Consider the following 19,334-nt stretch of genomic DNA (forward strand, 5'->3'; position numbering starts at 1 on the left):
TGTTACGTAACCTTGAATATTCGGGTCGCAATCTTTGTCATCTTGCAGCCATGTCTCTGCAGCTATCAAATCATACATATTTATTTCTGTTTGTACTGTCAATTCATCTGTTTTGTTACGAATGCTGCATGCATTCAGATACAAGTCTTTAACTCTGTCTTAATACAATTTTTTGTGACCTGTACGCTTATCTGTTGGTACTTTCTTAGGTTTGCACACTCTCCCTTCCTGCCATGCTCCGATCATCATTTCTCTTATTCCAGCCTTGCTTTGTTGCCTTGTCTTGTCTTTATTTAATTTATCACATTGCACCCATTTAGTTTAAAGTGCTCTCTACTGCCCTGGTTGTACTGCTCACCAGAATACTGGTTCTAGCATGGTTCAGGTGAAGACAGTCCCAAAGAGACAACTCCCATTTTGCCCAGTACTGGTGCCAGTGCCCCACGAGTTGAAACTCATTTCTCCCACCCCATTCCTTAAACCATGCTTTTAACTCTCTAATCTGATTTACACAATGCTAGTTTGCTCATGGCTCAGGTAGTTATAGCCACAACAGTGGAGAAAAAAGTAACACAAACAGTGTGAGCCCAGTTAGTGTTGACATGCTCTTCTGTTATAGGAGCATCTCAGACTTGCTCAAATTCTGACCTCTTCTGATGTCCATTTTCTGGCAGGATGCCACCTCGAAGTGACAAGGAGTGACATCACTGTCTATTTTCCCTCCCCTTTACTAGAATGCTGAAGCCAATTATAATATTCCTGTTACCATACCTACCATGAGGGTGCAACTCAGCACAAATTGGCCATTAAACCATGGACCCTTCCTAGTCTATGCAGTTTAGTTCTACAGTTGGTATTACATTTATCATTGGGAGGGATTAAAACAAGACCATGGGCTTATATTTGTATTATTTATTTCATTGCTGTGCTACAAGGTAAGAAATATTTACGGGAGGAACTTTTTTTTTACACGTATGTTGTATTTTTAATCATTTCCTTAGGTGGACAGTGAAACCAATGTTCTTCAGGATGGCTCACTTGTTGATCTTTGTGGAGCAACACTTCTGTGGAGAACGGCAGATGGCTTGTTCCATACTCCAACGCAAAAACACATTGAGGCGCTTCGACAGGAGATAAATGCTGCTAGACCTCAGTGTCCAGTTGGGCTTAACACCTTAGCATTTCCCAGCATCAATCGCAAGGACATTGTGGAAGAGAAACAGCCGTGGGCTTACCTCAGCTGTGGTCATGTCCATGGTTACCACAATTGGGGACATCGTAGTGACACAGAAGCCAATGAGCGAGAATGTCCTATGTGCAGAACTGTTGGCCCATATGTGCCTCTTTGGCTAGGTTGTGAGGCAGGATTTTATGTGGATGCAGGTCCTTCTACACATACATTTAGCCCATGTGGACATGTGTGCTCTGAGAAAACAGCAAAATACTGGTCACAAATTCCATTACCACATGGTACTCATGCATTCCATGCGGCGTGTCCTTTCTGTGCTATACAAGTTAATGGAGAGCAAGGCATCATTAAACTAATTTTCCAGGGACCAATTGACTGATGAAGACTTGAAGGAGGGCAAAAAAGAAAAAAACTTTTTTGGGAAATACTGTGAAAATAATCTGCCACTGTAGCTGGATGCCCACTGTTGCTGAATGATTGACATCATTTTTGGAAGAATTGGGAGGGTGAGCAGGTTGGTGTGGGACACAGTTACTTGTGTGTGGATGATAATGATTAATGTTTTACGGGTTCAGCATTTGGAGGAGCCATTCGTAAAAGCTACAACTAAAAAAAAGTTATCCTATTGTTCTAACCTATTTTGCTACAGTGTGCCCTTTGTATAGTTTTATAATTTATATGATTTTAATATATTGTGTATACACTTGAATGGCCTGTCCAGATAAAGCTGTAAATCGTTTTATGGCTATTGCGTAACCTTAGCATTACTACTATTTAGACTTGCTCTCTTTTAGTAAGAGTGTATGGCGATGATCTGCTCATTCACTGTAATTTGGTTTCATTTCTCAGGTGTGCAGATAAATGATTAGCCAAATTCTGCACCAGAGATCAGTGGGAAGGCGGATGTTTTTCAAAATACTGAAGTATTCTTTAAAAGCTTTACAGATCCTTTGCAAAGGTGTTTCTGAAATTCAATGCAATATTGTATTTTGAAATTATTCTAATTTTTGAATAATGAAATGAGCTGTGATGCTCTACCCTCATACAAAGAAAAAATGTTACAATTTAACTGAAACTGAATTAAGAATATTGGTTTTAGTGTTGTATAACAATTATTTTTTCCATTTGAGTTGCATCTTCAGCATGCTGTCAAATTCTACTTAAAGTACCAATATTTGCTGCAGGATTCCAGTCTGTTAGTTCTAAGTTTGTGTACTGCTCAGTTCTGCTGCATAGTGTATTATCTAAATTGCCCATCTTCTGTTTCAAGTCCATTAAAATATAACGTAGTACAAATATTTACATAAATCCCTGTAACAGTTCAGATGCAGCTTTTATTGAACACCATTGTATAAACAAGCAGTATGAATATCAGCAGTAACAGAGCTGTGGGCACACCTTCTGGCAAATGGTGGTGGACTGGAATATTTGATAAGTTTAAAAGACCATCTATAATTTAAAATAGTTTAGCAGCTGATCTATTTACAATGCAAATGTAACATCTTTAGATCACTCATTTTTTGAAATGTTTCCTAATAGTTTTCCTGGGTTATTTTGTAATTTTTTTTTGAGGGTGTGTGGGTTAGTATGTATGGAAGTTCAGATGCAACTTGCTTTTAATTATGTCTCCTTTAAATTTGAATGAAAATAATCATAGTAAACAGCTAAGATTATTGATTCAGGATTCAAAATATCTGCATTACTCGATCTCTCACCATTTACTTTGACATAGCTTTTGGGGAATCCCTAAAAACGTATTGTCATTGCAAAACTGTTGCCTGAAAAATAACTTTTTAAAAAGCAGCTGAGTCTCAAAACAGGATGTACACCTATTTTAACTTATAAAACTGTTTTGATCGTATGATGCTTGCAGCTATTTTATTGAGGTCTATATACAGATTTGCATACCTGGCTTGTTACCTATGATTGTACTGTTTTATTTGCTTATTGTGTACAGAATAATTTTAAGGCTTAACTGTTAAACCATGTGCTTCGTATCATGGCATTATCCTTATTTTTATTGCATTTTCTTGATTTTATGTGGATTAAAAGTCAAGTGACAAGATTTTACCCTTTATATTCATGTATTTTAATCTTCTATTACGACTGGTACCTTTCACTTTAAGTGAAAATATTTTCTTGAATTCAATTAAGATTAATATATTTACTCTCCGTTATGTTTTATAACACTGTATATAATTTAGCTGTTACCTTTGTTAAAAGGAAATACACAAGATAATAAAAGGCTTGACCTATATTTATTTCCAATATGCATATAGAAAGATTAACTCCACTATTACTAATGAAGTATTATAATGAAGTGTTGAGCACTCAACAGTACCATGACAAATCTTGCTGGCAAAACAACAGCAAATGAAGTACCGCACAATAATTAAGCTTCTTACAAAATGGGGGGAAATGCCCTAGTTAATTTTTCATCAATATTATGCATAAATGTCAACCTTGTCACATGACTTGCAGCTAACTCCATTTATTGTAACCTCTGCTAATTTAAAAATTGCAATTAACGTCAGTGAAAAGATGGCCTTTTTGATTATTTTCATCAGTTGTCACACTAGTGTTAATTTCTATACATACAGAATGAAAGGCTTTCTGATTAAATTTTCAGGATATTGCCTGTGTGCGCGCATTCAGATTTCTCTAGTTCAAAATTTAGTAGCTTTACTTAAGTTTGGTTTGGAAAGAATTTTGTTGGTGCCTAAGATGCAAACTGATTTCTTGTGATGTCTTATTACATGCTAATAAAGGCTTTTCCAGAAATAGTTATGCATTAAATATATTTTAGTTTGTGTGTTGGATTTTTGTATTTTCCTTTCATTGACTTCAGTGGAAAAGATTATTGGATGACTGATCTGATGCCATTAATTTTACGCCATTACCAAGAGTTAAAATTACTGTCTTCAAAACCTCTGCTTTGAATTGTGCATAGTAACATCCTTAAAAATAAAATTTGGTCCATAGCAATATGCTCCTTAAGCCAATGGACTTGAACCAAAGGTGAATTGTGTTCTATGTCCAACTAAAATTCTTCCATTCATTGTTAATGCTGTAAAATTGACTCTCATGATCAAATATTTTGCACTTCTGTGTTGAAATCTTTCAGCGCTGGTTGATCTCAGTGAATATTCTCCTTTTGTATAGCAAAACCTTAAATTTTGTTCAGTGAAAATGTTCATCTTGTTCCAAAAATGTTCTGAGATTCTTGGAAGTCAACTCTTCTCCATTTTGCAGATTTAAAGGGATTGTTCTTTGGAACTTGCTTACTTTGTTTCGGTGCATAAAAATAACCTTCAGACTGTGAAGGCAAATTTATTACCACTGTGTACATACAAAATAGAAAACTTTTAAATTACTTGAATACTAAGATGTTGGCACTGAGTTTAAAAAATGTCTGCAAAAGGAAATGCAGTCAACATAAAATAAAATGTGTGTGTATGGTCAGATTACTGATTATAATCCAAGATATTATCATCCACTCTTAAGTGTAGAATGTAAATATTTGCCTCAATTGTAGACATTCTTGGATAAGACTGTTACCATATTTCATAGGTGGCCAAAATCAAAATTCCAGTAAACATTACATTATACATGGGATTTCTGATTGAGCTAATTTACCATATCCAGACTAGAAATAATATAAGACATTTATACTATATAAATGGAGATTATTGATTTTCATTCCAGTACCTTCCACCAACTTGAGATGCAAGCTCAAGTCTTCAATGATGAAAGTCATAATGGATGTTATTTCTGAATCTTGACTACAATGCCAACGAAAATGCAGAAAAATGGGACTTTATGCCCTTACAATGTGCCTGTGTGAGTGGCCTTTTCTTTCTTGGTTTCAATTTTTCAGACAGGCTTCTTGGCCTCCACTGGGAGATGGCTAGAGAAGGGACAGAGTTGGACCATGAACCCACAAGTAACACTAACATCTTGCTAAACACAGCCATCCACAAGGAAGAATAATCTTAGACACGAAGAATTGCCGATGATCAGATTAAGAATTCTGCTGGCTATTAGCTTATGCTGGATAAAGCTTTTGAGAAAAATGAAATCTTGAATAGTGACAGTTGTATCTATGCACAATGCATTAGCTTTTGGCTGTTTGAATTTTCAAGCAATGCTGAAAATCAGGGATGAACAAGTAATCATGTGTTCATTGTTGCTGTGGCACAAATGATGGGAAATATGTCAATGATATATCTCCTCATATGGATAAACATAATTCTTCACACCCTAAACTCCACCACCTCCAAGAATGAATCTCTGAAATGACAGGAAGTAAGAGGATCATCTTCCTCTGTACTCCACCTGAGTTGCACTGGTTCTTCAGCATAACACCAGCTGAAAATCTAGGCTCATAGCCTTTAAGTTTTTATTTTGATTTGGGAACATCTTTTTTGTGATCTTCCCTTCAGTGGTGGTGCACCCAGGGTTGTAGGAAAGTCATCTCTAGTAGCACTGATGGTGTTTTAATGTAGGCTATCATTTTCCATGAGAACCAGTCCCTTGCCTCAATTGTAGCAACAATCAGGCACCTCTCACTGAGTGGAATGGAATTTTATTGAGATGAATCCAGTTGATGCCATTCAATTTACTATTTGGTACCAAGTGAAATGCTTCAGGTGGCTGCTGTGTATCAAGCTTACACTGGGAGACATAGTACGTATAACTGTAGCTGTTCCATTTGCCTACAACTGCAATGAGCACTTTTTAAAAATATCTTTGCCTGAGAAATACATTGAGCACACTGAGGATACAAAAGCCACTATTTAAATTCAAGTTCATGATTTCTTTGTGCTGTGATATCAGAGAAATTGTCAGGCTGTCTTTCTATCATTATTCCTGGTAGGGGGCTGTCTTTTGGTCATAAATACTGGGACATACACTGGTAGTTAAGGTATAGGATGCCAGTATTGGAAAATGACATTTGGATGTTCCTAGTTCCTGCATCAATCATTTTTTTCTGTTCCTATTCTACGTGGGTCAGATATAAAGTAAATTCTTACCACACTAACACATCACAGCTGGGCCCAAACCTCAACTCAAAAAGCATCCTTACTTTTCTGGTATCAATTTTTCATGTGTATTTTTTGAACTGAGTATATCTTGTATTACAAATAATTAGAAATGTTTGATATTCATAATGGGTATGAAACGTGCAAAATAATTTCGCTCCCAAAGTTGATGATGCTGATTTTGATGAGAATGGAAATTCACTGCAAATTCTTTTTCAATAAAATTCCTCTTGACATATAAAAGGACACAACAGACTATTCCATCATCGGAGTTTAATATCGGATATGAACCCAAACTCAAATACAGAGGGCAATAAATGATTTTAACTCATTGCGGTATTGCTGACCTGTTCAGTGTCATTTTCTAGTGACACAAGTAGGGCTGAGATCGCTGAATAGTCAGCTAAAAAGTTGTTAAGTTCATTATTGGTGTTTTGTTGCTTTGTCAAGGTAGCATGTACAGTTACAAATTCACAGGTTTATTTTTTAAGCAGAGTCGCAGAATTGTTACAGTGCAGAAGGAGGCCATATGGTTCATTGTGTCTGCACTGGCTCTCTGAATGAGCAAATCATCTAGTGCCATTCCTCTGCCATCTCCCCATAACCCTGCACATTCTTCCTTTTCAGATCTTCTAGTTAATATGACTACTTTTCAGGTAATAGTCTTAATTCCCTTTTGAATGCCTTAATTGAACCTGCCTCCACCCCACACTCAGGCAGTGCATTCCAGATCTTAACCAATTGCTGCTGTTCACACTCCACCCTCGGTCTTGAACACACATCAGCTTTGTAATGATTATATCACTGAAGGAGTACCTTGTTCCAAGAGATGTCATCCTTCAGATGAGACGTTAAACTGAGGCCCCATTTGCCTCTTCGTGTGGCTCAGGTACATGTTAAAAATGTCACATCTTATTTTGAAGAGTAGGGAGTTCTGGTATAACATAGATCAACAAATCATTTATCTCATTATTATTTACTATATGTATTTAAGTTGCAGCCATGTTTGCCTATATAACAATTCCTGTGCTCAAGCCAGTTGCAAAAGAAAGGTGGATATGCTGTGCAAGTGTTTGGTGGTCTGTGGAAGTTGGTGGTCCACTGGGTTTTCCTTGCTCTCAGGAAAGTTACATAACAGCAGATTCTATGATTGAACACTACTGGAGAGGGGTGTTGGTGACAGGGTGCACTTATCAAGACATTGATTTTACACTCCATTTAACAAACCAGGGCTGCAATCTCACTTCCCTAACTAATGCTCCCGGGGAGCACTACTCCATGCTAAGAGCTTTCAATCTGGAAATTGTGAGATTTTTCATTTTGATATTACCAGTGCATGTGCTATTATTTACTTACCCATAATCAGTATCTGTATGCAAATTATATTATGCAAATCGTAGAATATATGATTAAGGTTGTGCAAACCACAAGTTATATACTGTCCTCAATTTCCACAGTCCCAATTTCTATCCTGAACAAATCAATATAGTTTCCTAAAATGAGTATTCCTTAATGCCCGAGGGGTTCACAGTGTTAGAAAATGCTCAGTGGTTTAGAGTTGTAAAATTATACTCCGAGGCAGAATGGACACTGTTTCTATAGTAACTCGGATTCAACAGTTGCCTCTTGAGAATAGTTTGTATCTGATCATTTTTTCTGTACAATTTATGCAATAACGGTGCTTTATGTTGACTCCTTTACAGTTCTAGAGTATGGGAAGTTACTGTGGAGCTATGATGATCATTGGGATATTACATTTCAAATTATATAATTTTCCCAGAATTTCTTTTTTGTGTTGTAGTCCTATAGCACATTTTTCCATGTGGTGATCCATTTGTATGTGAGCCGAAATGCTATCCACCTAAGGGGACTATCACAGCTGAGCGTAATCCTCTATTATCTAGTATCCAGACACATTTATTTGTTTAAAGCCTCTGGATAGCAGGACCCAGGCTAATCTTCCTTATTTCTAGGATTAAAATATTCATATCAATTTCAATAAATAAGATTAGTTAACGCAACATCAGATCTTCTAGTTAATATGACTAAGTAACACACCTCATGGTTCCATTACTCAGTAAACTATTAGCAGAACCACATCATTCTCTTTTAAACTGCTGAAATAATGTTATCCCATTTTTCACAAAACTCCTTTACATGAAAAGTCTCCTGGAATAGTAAATGGATGAATAGATGTAGCAGAATTGTGAGAAAAAAAAATTGTCTCAAACCTAAAGGATTTTCACCCCCTCTCCACTCTCACAGTGAGAATGGTACATAAGAGGAGTTTGAATTAGAAGAGTTTAAAGAGGAATTTGAAAAGTACAATATCCCAGCTGGCTGTAATTTTTATAATAATGAATCAGCCTATTAACCAGGCTCCTGCTAATACCTGACATTCAAGTCTGATAGCCCAACGATGCCATCAGTGCCACAATGTAATATTAAGTTAAAGCCAGAGAGAGTCCCACACCATGTACAGTTCAACAACAAAACCAAGGCAGGAAGAGTGGACTAGTCATAAGAGGACAAGGCAAGCAAGGACATTGCTTCTTTTTGAACTGTGTAGGACAAAAGGGAGCAGGAATGCTCCTTCAAGCCACTTAAGGAGTTCTAGAGCTGGACTCTTCCCCTGCACACAGAGCAAACCTGTGTTGAGAGGCCAAATTGTGATGCGTGTGGGGCCAAAATTTCAAAGTTGCCAGGCCATTTTCGCTGCCCATTTTCCCTGGGTTGGGAAACATAGTGGGTTGTGACCCAACATGCAGTTAAAGTGACATTGGGTTCGCAATTTAAATCCCTGCTGGAAATTCAGATTTCCTTTCTCATTTTTTTCCCAGGCAGGTGGGTTCCTGAAGTCTGTGGGAACCCCGTCAGGTAAGTCAATTTGTGAGCCTGCTGTGGAGTTAGGTACCGCATAAAAGACCTGGCCGATGCACCCTCCATGCCACCTTATACCCTCATGCCTCCTCATATCCCCCATGCCCTCTCCACCACCATGCCCCTTCCTTCCCCACCCTGCCTTGCATCCTCCATAACCACTCTTCCGGTATCCACTATGAACAGAACAAATGAACCATATGGTAACACTGAAGTCTTTGAAATGGGCCTGAAACTCAAAATAATCAAATCGGCTTTGGAAAAAACTTCTCATCTTACAACCTCATCAAAGTGTCAATCACACACAGCCATTCATATTATCAATGAAAATACATTTAGTCCTCTTAACATCTCTTAATCATGTCCAAATAAATGAACAGATATTGAAAATCCAGATCAAAGACAAAACATTGGCCAGAATCTTTGGCTCGGCGAGCGGGATCCGCTCACCGACGAGTAAAATGATGTGCAGTGATGTTGGGCATGTGTCTCAATGTCACTGCACATCATTCCAATTTTCAGTTTGGTGGGCACGCAGTCAGCTGCACGCCCACTGAACTAACAAATACCTATTAAAGCCATTTATGAACTAATTAAAGCACTTAACATAGCTGCCCGTCCAACCTTAAGGTTGGCGGGCAGACGAAGAGCCCAGGCATTTTCCATGAAACCTCATCCACGGGCTGGATGAGGTTTCATGAATGATTTATAAGTGAAGTAAAGATTTTCATTAAAATTCATAGACATATCCCAGCTCATTCACATGAGGGGACATGTCCTAATTTTTTTTTAATTTTTGAAACTCAAGCTGATGTCCCTGAGGCAGCTCTGGGCCTCGGAGATTTCTGCACTTTTTCGCGCACATGTGCGAAAGAGCGCAGGCCCCGACTCAGCCTAGTCCCTGCCCCTACCCCCCCCAGCCAAAAAACTCGCACAGGGAGCGCTCAACGCTTCCAGGTGCATGTCACGCTGGGTGAGCCTTAATTGGCCGGCCTACGTAAAATGGCAGCACGCAGCCAATTGCGGCGGCGATTGGTTGCGCGTGCACCCGCTCCTGCCCAACTCCCCCCCCCCCCCCCCCAATGGGGAGAAAATTCTCCTCATTATAACCTCATAAATGTGTTAATTGAACAAACCTAACACACCACCTTCAAAGCTGTGTAAACCTACATTACCTACAGGGCTGAGTCCATTAGTCAGTCTTGGAGCTCAGCCAAGCATTCAAAATGAGACCATCTGTTCACCCCACTTCTGTTGGTAAAGTAGCTAGATGGCCTCATTAAGATGGAGATGAGGAGAAATTTCTTCTGAGGGTCATTAATGTTGGGAATTCACTCCCCAAGCAAGCAATGGAGACTGAGTTATTGAATGTATTCAAGGCTGATGTTTGATTGACAAGGGAATCATGGGTTAATGGGGGCAGGCAGGAAAGTGGAGCTAAGACCATCTTATTGACTGGCAGTGCAGACTCAAGGGGCCAAATGGCCTACCCTTGCTTCTATTTCCTATGTTCTTATGGAAGCTTGGCTGAGCTCCCAAGACTGCCTACAGGTCTGAATGCATAGTCAATGTTTACACAGCTTGATTAGGAGTGCTCAGTTTGTTACTTTTATGCAATTGTAATAAGTTTCTGTTTGAAGAGGTTTTTTGATACCTATTTGTTAATTTGGACACGTTTATGAACTGTTAAAAGGACTAAACCTTTTGTCATTGATACTATGAATGGCTGTGTTTGATACTTTCATGAGGTTGTGAGGAGAGCAGTTTTTCTTGAAGGAAATTTTTAAAGCCTGTGTGCTTATTTTGTCGGTTTCAGGAGCATTTCAAAGACTTTCCAGTGTTACATGGTTTATTTGTTCTGTACATGGTGGATACTAGAAGGACCAAAAATAGGTTGTCATTACCAAGTCCCTAGAAACAGCATTTGAGACAATGATGGAAGTTAAAAAATTCTTCACATCCCTTTATAAGATTCCCATGTAAAGAGGAGCAAACAGAAGATTATCAGTTGAAGCCCTTTATTGTGTTATGGTTCTAATATGTCATCTTACATTGACAAGTTTCAAAGTGAATTGATTTAGGCAACTGCGGAATCTGCTCATTTCTTTAAGCTTGGTGTTTCTACTTATAAAATATACTTCTTCCTGAAGGCTGTATTTTTCACTTGTCTTGCTAAAACTATACAAGGCACTAGTTAGTCCACGCCTTGAATACTGTGAACAGTTTTGGTCCCCTTATCTAAGGAAAGATACACTAGTGTCGGAGGCAGTCCAGAGAAGGTTCACTAGGTTGATCCCGAGAATGGAGGGATTTTCTTATGAGAAGAGGTTGAGTAGGTTGGTCCTGTACTCATTGGAGTTTAGAAGAATGAGAGGCAACCTTATTTAAACATAAAAGATTCTTAGGGGGCTTGACAGGGTAGATGCTGAGAAGTTGTTTCCCCTTATGGGAGAGTCTAGGACCAGAGGGCATAATCTCAGGGTAAGGGGGCGCCCATTTAAAACCGAGATGAGAAGGAATTTCTTCTCTCAGAGGGTAGTCAATCTGTGGAGTACTTTACCGTAGAGGCTGGGTCGTTAAATATATTCAAGGCTGAGATAGATTTTTAATCAGTAAGGGAATCAGGGGTTATGGGGAAAAGGCAGGAAAGTGGAGTTGAGGATTATCAGATTAGCCATGATCTAATTGAATGGCAGAGCAGATTCGATGGCCCAAATAGCCTACTTCTGCTCCTATGCCTTATGATCTTAAAGTTTGTTTCCATACTCAGTTTCTTAGGCTGCCTTTCTTGTAACTTTGTTAGAATATTGAATTTTCTACTCTTTTCCTAGATGAATTCTACTGGTTTGTTACAAAATGGCATTGGAAGCAGCAAAGATTTCCATAGCTGCCACCTTTACTGGTGGGGTTAAAGTGATAGGTCAACTATTATATGAGAAAAGTTATGAGAAATACATCAAAATAAGATGTAAAGTCATGCTTTTGTATTAAAAAATTGCGCAGTTTCAGTAGTGAATAGATGAAAGACTTAAGAGACGACAGAGTTGACTTCTTTTTCTCTCTTCACAGATGCTGCCAGGCCTGCTGAGTATTTCCAACACTTTCTGTCTTTATTTCAGATTTCCAGCATCCACAATATTTTGGCCCAGAACTTCTGTCTCTGGATTATTGGAGACCAGATGTATGACCCAACATTTGCGTCGGGACCCCGCAGAAATCCCAATGCACTGACTCTGAGGGAATTGCCAGTGAAGTGTGAACTTCAGATAGGCAATTCCCCTGCTCCCAGTACCCTCCACTAAAGTCTCTGACTCTGAGGGCTGAATTTTTCCGTCAGCAAGCAGGGGGTGAGGCCTGCTTGCCGACGCGGGATGACCGAACCCCCGACGTCATCCCACCCCATTTAAATCTTCAGGAAGACGGGGGCACAGTGCGATCAGCTGTCCACTTGCCGACCTGTCAATGGCCTCAATTGGCCATTGACAGGTCGGCAAGTGGACAGCTGATCGCACTGTACCCCCGTCAATGGCCAATTGAGGCCATTGACAGGATAATTAAAACAATTAAAGGCCCTGCCCATCCAACCTTAAGGCTGGCAGGCAGACCAGGAGCTCCAGCGGCCTTCTGAAAAAACATGAAACCTCATCCACCGGCGGGATGAGGTTTCATGTATGTTTTTAAAAAGTCTATTAAAGTTTTTGTGAAATTTATTAACATGCCCCATCTCGTATGACATTGTCACACATGGGGAACATGTTAATGATTTTTTTATTTTTCTATTTTTAGAGTTTGAAAACCTTTCAGCGATCTCCCTGAGGCAGCACTTAGCCTCAAGGAGATGTGCGCTCTTTTGTGCGCATGCGCAAGAGAGCGCATTCTCGCTTTTGGGGAATCCCCCCCGCCCACACATAGCGCTTCCCTGTGGACATCATGCCTGGCGGGCCTTAATTGGCCCACCCACTTAAAATGGCGGCGGGGCCTGCTTCTCCGGCGGGGATCGGCTCCCTGCCTGCCGGAGATTGGGTCGGGTCAGCCCTGAGTTAGAGTTGGTGATTTCAGACCATTCCACGGTATTTACCTGGATAGTTACCCATTGAATGTTAGACAGAAATATCCTGGACTAAATCCTAGGTTACAGCTGAGCCCCCAATCTCTCACATTTACCCCCTCTCCCCCAAATACCTCTCAACTCCCGACTCAACCTGACTAGCCCAAAACACCTGACTACTACCCCCCAACTCACCTACCTCCTCACCCACCTACCCATCTGCCACCCTACCACTTTACCCAACTGTCACCCCACCCACTGCCACCCTGTCACTCTACCTACCTGTCACCACACCACCCTACCCACCTGCCACTCCACCACCTCACACATCTGCCACCCTGCCCACTTACCTCACCCACTTACCCACATGTGCATACACCCATTGACTCACACGCTCACTCACTAATGCATTGAAAAGCTTTGGGACCTTTAAGCACTTACCAGAATACAGCAGCTAGTGCTGTAAAAAGGGTGTGTGGCTTCTGCACTAATTCTCTTCGCTGCTCTCTCCATGCATTCCTGCACTGGGGGAGTTCTTCTGCATCATGGATTGGAAGTTTGGCCAGAAAAATCATATCCAAGTAAATGGGTAATTTTCTACCTGATCAGCATCGGATAAAGTGGTTCCAATGCTAATTGAAAGATTTGGGCCTTGTCTTGTATGTTTGTTAGTGTTGAAGAAGAAAAGGAAAGTGTTGTCTAGTCACTCAGATTTATGATGACTAATATAGTGTCCTTGAATTGATTTGAAAAGTATTGTTTTCATTTAATAGTGGAAGGTAGCAATTTAGCAGTATATGGTTAGCAGTATATGGGAATGGATCTTTTCCCGCCACCTGAAGAGTTGGTGGGAAATGCATCCCCACTGAAACCAGCTGCCCTGCAGCCATTTAATGTTCAGGGAGCGGGGTGTTAATTGGCTAAGAGTGAGACTTCTATCCCCATCTGGAGAGTAGGGCCCTGTCATGAAGCTATGGTAGTTGAGCAGCCTGTAGAAGTGTTTTCAACAGAGGTGTTACAGAAGGAACATCTTGGATTGTTTCCAGATTGTGTTATGACGAGGTCAAAGGCTCATAGGGAAGAACAAGGCATACAAGATAAGCAGGCAGTTCAAAGGCAAGAAGAAGGTGTCGAAATCCAATTAGTTGGCACAGTAATTGATAACATTGTTCAAGAGGAAGGAATACAGGAAAATTCAGCTGAAGTGTTTAACTCAAAGAGGTTAGTGGAGTTACAGAAAAATGATTTGCAATTAAAACAGTTATATCAGAAAGCTTATTCAGAAACAAGAAAAATGTATTCCAGTATTTTATCTTCGGGAAGACATTTTAATGAGAAAGTGGCAGTCGGATCATGTCTCAGCAAATGAAAGCTGGAGGGAGGTGCATCAGATTGTTATCTCGTTAGGGTATAGAAATGAGATTCTGAGGATTGCTCATGAAATTCCAATGGGGGAACATTTAGGAATCAGGAAAATGCAGGAAAAGATACAGAGGTCTTTTTTTTGGCCAAGACTGCACAGGGATGTAGTCAAATTCTGTATAACCTGTTATACATGTCAAAAAACAGGAAAACCACAAGCACTGATTAAGCCGTGCCTTTAATCCTAATACAGCATTTGAAGAACCTTTTACCAGGGTCATGATTGATTGTGTAGGACCCCTTCCTAAGACTAAAAGTGGAAATCAGTATTTATTGACAATAATGGATGTGTCTATCAGGTTTCCTGAAGCGATACCTTTAAGAAATATTACAACTAAGGAGATTGTGGAAGGGTTAATCAAATTTTTTACAAGACTGGTTCACCTAACGAAATATAATCAGATCAGGGGTCAAATTTCATGTCACAGCTGCTTAAGGAAGTAATGAGCAGTTTGGGCATATAACAGTTTAAGTCAACAGTTTATCATCCGGAGTCATAAGGAGCTTTGGAAAGATGGCATCGAACTTTAAAAACTATAATAAGAACATACTGTCAGGATTGTGCACAGGACTGGGATACAGGAATTTCATTTTTGTTATTTGCTATGAGAGACGCTCCTAATGCATTGACTGGTTTTAGCACTTTGTGCTAGTTTATGGTCATGAGGTAAGGGGGCCACTGAAATTGATTCAAGAGAAATTGGTGGGTCAAAATATAGAAGCTATTCTCCTGGATTGCATATCAAATTTCAAGAAAAGATTGAACACAGCATGTGAGTTGGCTAGGGAACATTTAAAGGCATCACAGCAAGTGAAAGTGAAAGCAGCTAAGAAAACTAAAATTCACAGTTTTGATTTTGGGGAGAAAGTACTAGTTTTGTTACCAGCACTAGATGATTCATTAAATGCAAGATTTAGTGGGCCTTACAGGATTGAAAATAAATTGAGTAAAGTAAATTATTTAATAAATACTCCTGATAGAAGAAAGAAGCAGCGGGCGTGTCATGTAAATATGCTTGAAAAGTACTTTGACAGAGAAGAGGAACAAAAAGAGGTATTAATGATGATGGATGATGAGAAAGAAGTAGGCGTGCAGGATTCTGAAATTGATTTTCCTCTAATCAAATTGGATAATGAGGGGGTGCTTGAAAATTTAAATGAAATATTGAGTTACCTTCCAAGCAAGTGTCAAAGTGATTTGGAAAAGCTATTGCAATCATACAAACCTATTTGTTGAAATAAGTTGGGAAGGACAAATTTAGCTATACATGATGTATGTATAGAAATATCATCATCAAAAAGGCAACAACCTTATAGATTAAATCTGGCAAAGTTATCACAAGTACAAAAAGAAATTGATTTCATGCTTCAAAATTATATCATTGAGTCTCATTGCAGTAACTGGAGTTTGCCTATTGTATTGGTACCAAAACCGAATGGAACACCAAGACTGTGTGGACTATCGAAAGGTGAATGTGGTGACTAAAGCAGATTCATATCCCATACCACAGTTGGAAGATTGCATTGAGAAAGTGGGACAATCAAAATTTATCATAAAGTTTGACTTGCTAAAAGGATATTGGCAGGTACCGTTGTCGGAGAGAGCAATGGAGATATCAGCTTTTGTGTTGCCAAGTGGACTATATCAGTTTTAAGCCATACCATTTGGTATGAAGAATGCACCTGTGACATTTCAGAGACTGACAAACAAAGTAATTACAGGTCTAAGCAATTGTGCAGTTTATATTGATGATCTAAGCTTTTTCAGTCAGACGTTGGAGGAGCATTTACATCATCTGGAAGAATTATTTACTCGACTACAAGAAGCTAATTTGGTGATGAGCTTAGCTAAAAGTGAATTTGCAAAAGTGCAAGTTACATATCTAGGCCATAACATTGGACATGGTGGTGTGGCTTTGAGAGATGCGAAAGTCAAGGCTATTGTGGATTTCCAAGTGCCTACAGCAAAACGAGAAGTTTTGAGATTTCTGGGCATCAGTGGGTTTTACCGGAAATTTGTACCAAATTTTAGCAGTGTGGTTGCTCTACTGACTGAACTATTAAAAAGGAACAGGAAGTTTCAATGGACACTGGAGTGTCAGAAGTCATTCGATAGTTTGAAAACAGTATTAACTATGACACCAGTATTGGCAGTACCCAATCGTGCCAAGCAATTCAAGTTGGCCATTGATGCAAGCGATATAGGCATTGGGGCTGTACTGTTATAAGAAGATGACACTGGAACTGAAAAACCGAAAGGGTATTTTTTGTGGAAGTTGAATGTACAACAGAGAAGATATTCAATGATTGAAAAGAGACTTTGAGTTTGGCGTTAGCATTGTAGCATTTTGGAATTTATTTTGCAAACAATTCATCAGAAACAATTGTTTCTACAGACCATAACGCTTTGAAGATTTTGGACAAATTTCAAGACAAAAGTGCAAGGCTTTTCAGATGGAGTCTATTATTACAACCATTTAATCCACGGACTATACATATTGCTGGAAGAGAAAATCTGTTCACAGATGCATTATCAAGAGTTTGAAGCTCAAAGGAAAATAGTGTAATAAATGTAGGAGATAGTGTGAGATGGGTTATTAAATTGAAGCCGTCTTTTAGAATTATGACGGTTCATTTTTTGATAGGGGGGGAATGAAGCTATTAATGTATATAATATTATTGGGAAATATTTTTCTTTTAAAATAGAGGTTTAGTTTGTGGGTGTGTCTTAATTTGATTAAAACCAGCTAGTCTGGGTGCTTTAATGTGTACTAGTTTTGAGATGTAAGAGAGGTAGAATGCATTTGCATTTTTTGAATAAAGCATTCAAGAAGGCGAGTGAAATCTGGCACCTAGCTAACAGAGACCAAGCAATATGTTTATATTACTAATAAAATTGGTACTATGAAAGGGGTTTTATTGTTAGAAGAGGCTGGAGATGCAATGAGAATTTAGATTCAATGAGCTGTGCTAGGTATAAGGATAGCAGTTTTGTGTGTGCGGGGCAGAAGCAATATAAGATCAAGGTAGCTGTAAGCCTACAACTGTCTCCACAGGAACCAAAGTGAAAGGAACCTAATTTTGAATTCGTAAAGTGAAAATGCTTTGCCTGGTGTCTGGTTAATTCTATGGCTTGCTGTTGCCTTAATGGAGATTAGTTTGAGAATTTATTAAAAGTTATGATAGTAGTAATTTGCAGCCATGTGTATATATTTAACTTGTGTAAATCAATATAATGTTTCATTTGGTTTAATATAAAACCTCTCAAGACCTGGTGGTCTGATTCCTGAATTTAGAGTTGCATCTCAAACATACCACTTAAAAATATAGGTTATGACAGTTGTTTAAAGTTTCCCTCTGGGATTTTTAAATAACTCAGCTTCACCAAAAGGCTGTCCCATAACAGCCAGCCATAGACGGCTCCCGGCCAATCCAATTGGCCAGAAGCTTTGTAGGCCCAGCAGCGTCAGATTTGAGTGGTGGCCACTGCTAGAACTACAGATGGTCCCTGAAGAAGAGGGGCTAATGGAGGCCGGATTTCAGGCAAGTATGGGTTATCAGTGGGGCCTAGCTGGCAGGCTCCAATGAGGGTAGGGGGCTGGGTTTAAAAGGCCAGAGGTGGGGAGTTGGGTTAAACGGTGGGTATGACCTTGGAGGGAGTGTTATCTTGGGCACAAACTAAATTTCCCCCCTCTCTTTCCTGACACCAGCTTGCTCAGTAAAAGCTGCCGGACTACCCTCTTGGCATGTGCCTCCCCTTGTCTTGGGTAAAGTAGCAGCAGGCATGGGATGAGGCATTAATGGCCATTAACTAGCCACTTAAGGAACTCAACAGGCCCAAGGCAGGCAAGCAAGCGGGCCCAATGCCTCCACCGCCTCTGTAAAATGGGAGACAGGTCACAGTGGGCAGGCCACGTGCTCCATTTTATGAGTCCTCCTGCCTTCAAATCTGCTGACGTGGAACTGTAAAATTCTGCCAATTGTGTTTAACACTATTTAAAGACTAATCTTATGCCTATCAAGTGAAGATGCTTATCGTCCTAAATATATTCTGAGCTTGAAGTCCATCTGTTCCAAAAGAAGTTGTAGAATTTCTACAGTTTTTCTTTTGTTTCTCTCTCTTTTCCTTTACTTTGCTTTTGGACTAAAACTATTCAAGATCCTGCCATTTGTACCTCCTCTCAACATATATTTTATTTCTTTTCTTGTCCCATTACCATTCCCTTTGGCTTTGCACCATGAAACTTTTCTCATTTGATCTCTCCTGCCCTCCACTGTATCTTTCCCTTTTGTTGTTCTTCCCATCCTCCCCCCTTTCTCTTGTTCAAAACCTAGTACATTTCTAATTTTCCCCAATTCTGATGAAAGGTCACATCTGAAATATTAGCTCCATTTCTTTCTCCTCATATGGTGCCAGATCTACTGAGTATTTCTAGTATTTTCTGTTTTTATTTCATATTTCCAGGATCTGCAGTATTTTGCTTTTGTAAAATTCTTACATTCTAAATTTACCTACATAACATAAGAACATAAGAAGTAGTAGTAGGCCATTCGGCCCCTCAAGCCTGTCCCGCCATTCAATAAGATCATGGCTGATTTGCCCAAGGCCTCAACTCCTCTTTCATGCCAGCTCCTCATAGTCCTCAACTTCCTGATATTTCAAAAATCTATCTACCTCCTCTTTAAATACTTTCAGTAATCTAGCCTCCACAACTCTCTGGGGTAGAGAATTCCAGACATTCACTACCCTTTG

At 39.4% G+C, this 19,334-nt stretch overlaps 1 protein-coding gene across 2 annotated transcripts in view; it reads left to right on the forward strand.

The window, feature by feature from the left end:
* LOC144693157 (E3 ubiquitin-protein ligase pellino homolog 2) overlaps positions 1 to 3,989 on the forward strand; it is a 213,015-nt gene extending 209,026 nt beyond the window's left edge. For both annotated transcript variants that reach the window (XM_078562682.1, XM_078562681.1), the window contains one exon: positions 1,002 to 3,989. In XM_078562682.1, the coding sequence (XP_078418808.1) occupies positions 1,002 to 1,568 (567 nt within the window). In that variant the 3' untranslated portion in view covers positions 1,569 to 3,989. The remainder of the gene's footprint in view (positions 1 to 1,001) is intronic.
* Positions 3,990 to 19,334: the final 15,345 nt, after the last annotated feature.

This window comes from Cetorhinus maximus, chromosome 18 (genome assembly GCF_964194155.1).
Source record: "Cetorhinus maximus chromosome 18, sCetMax3.hap1.1, whole genome shotgun sequence".
Taxonomy (NCBI): Eukaryota; Metazoa; Chordata; class Chondrichthyes; order Lamniformes; family Cetorhinidae; genus Cetorhinus; species Cetorhinus maximus.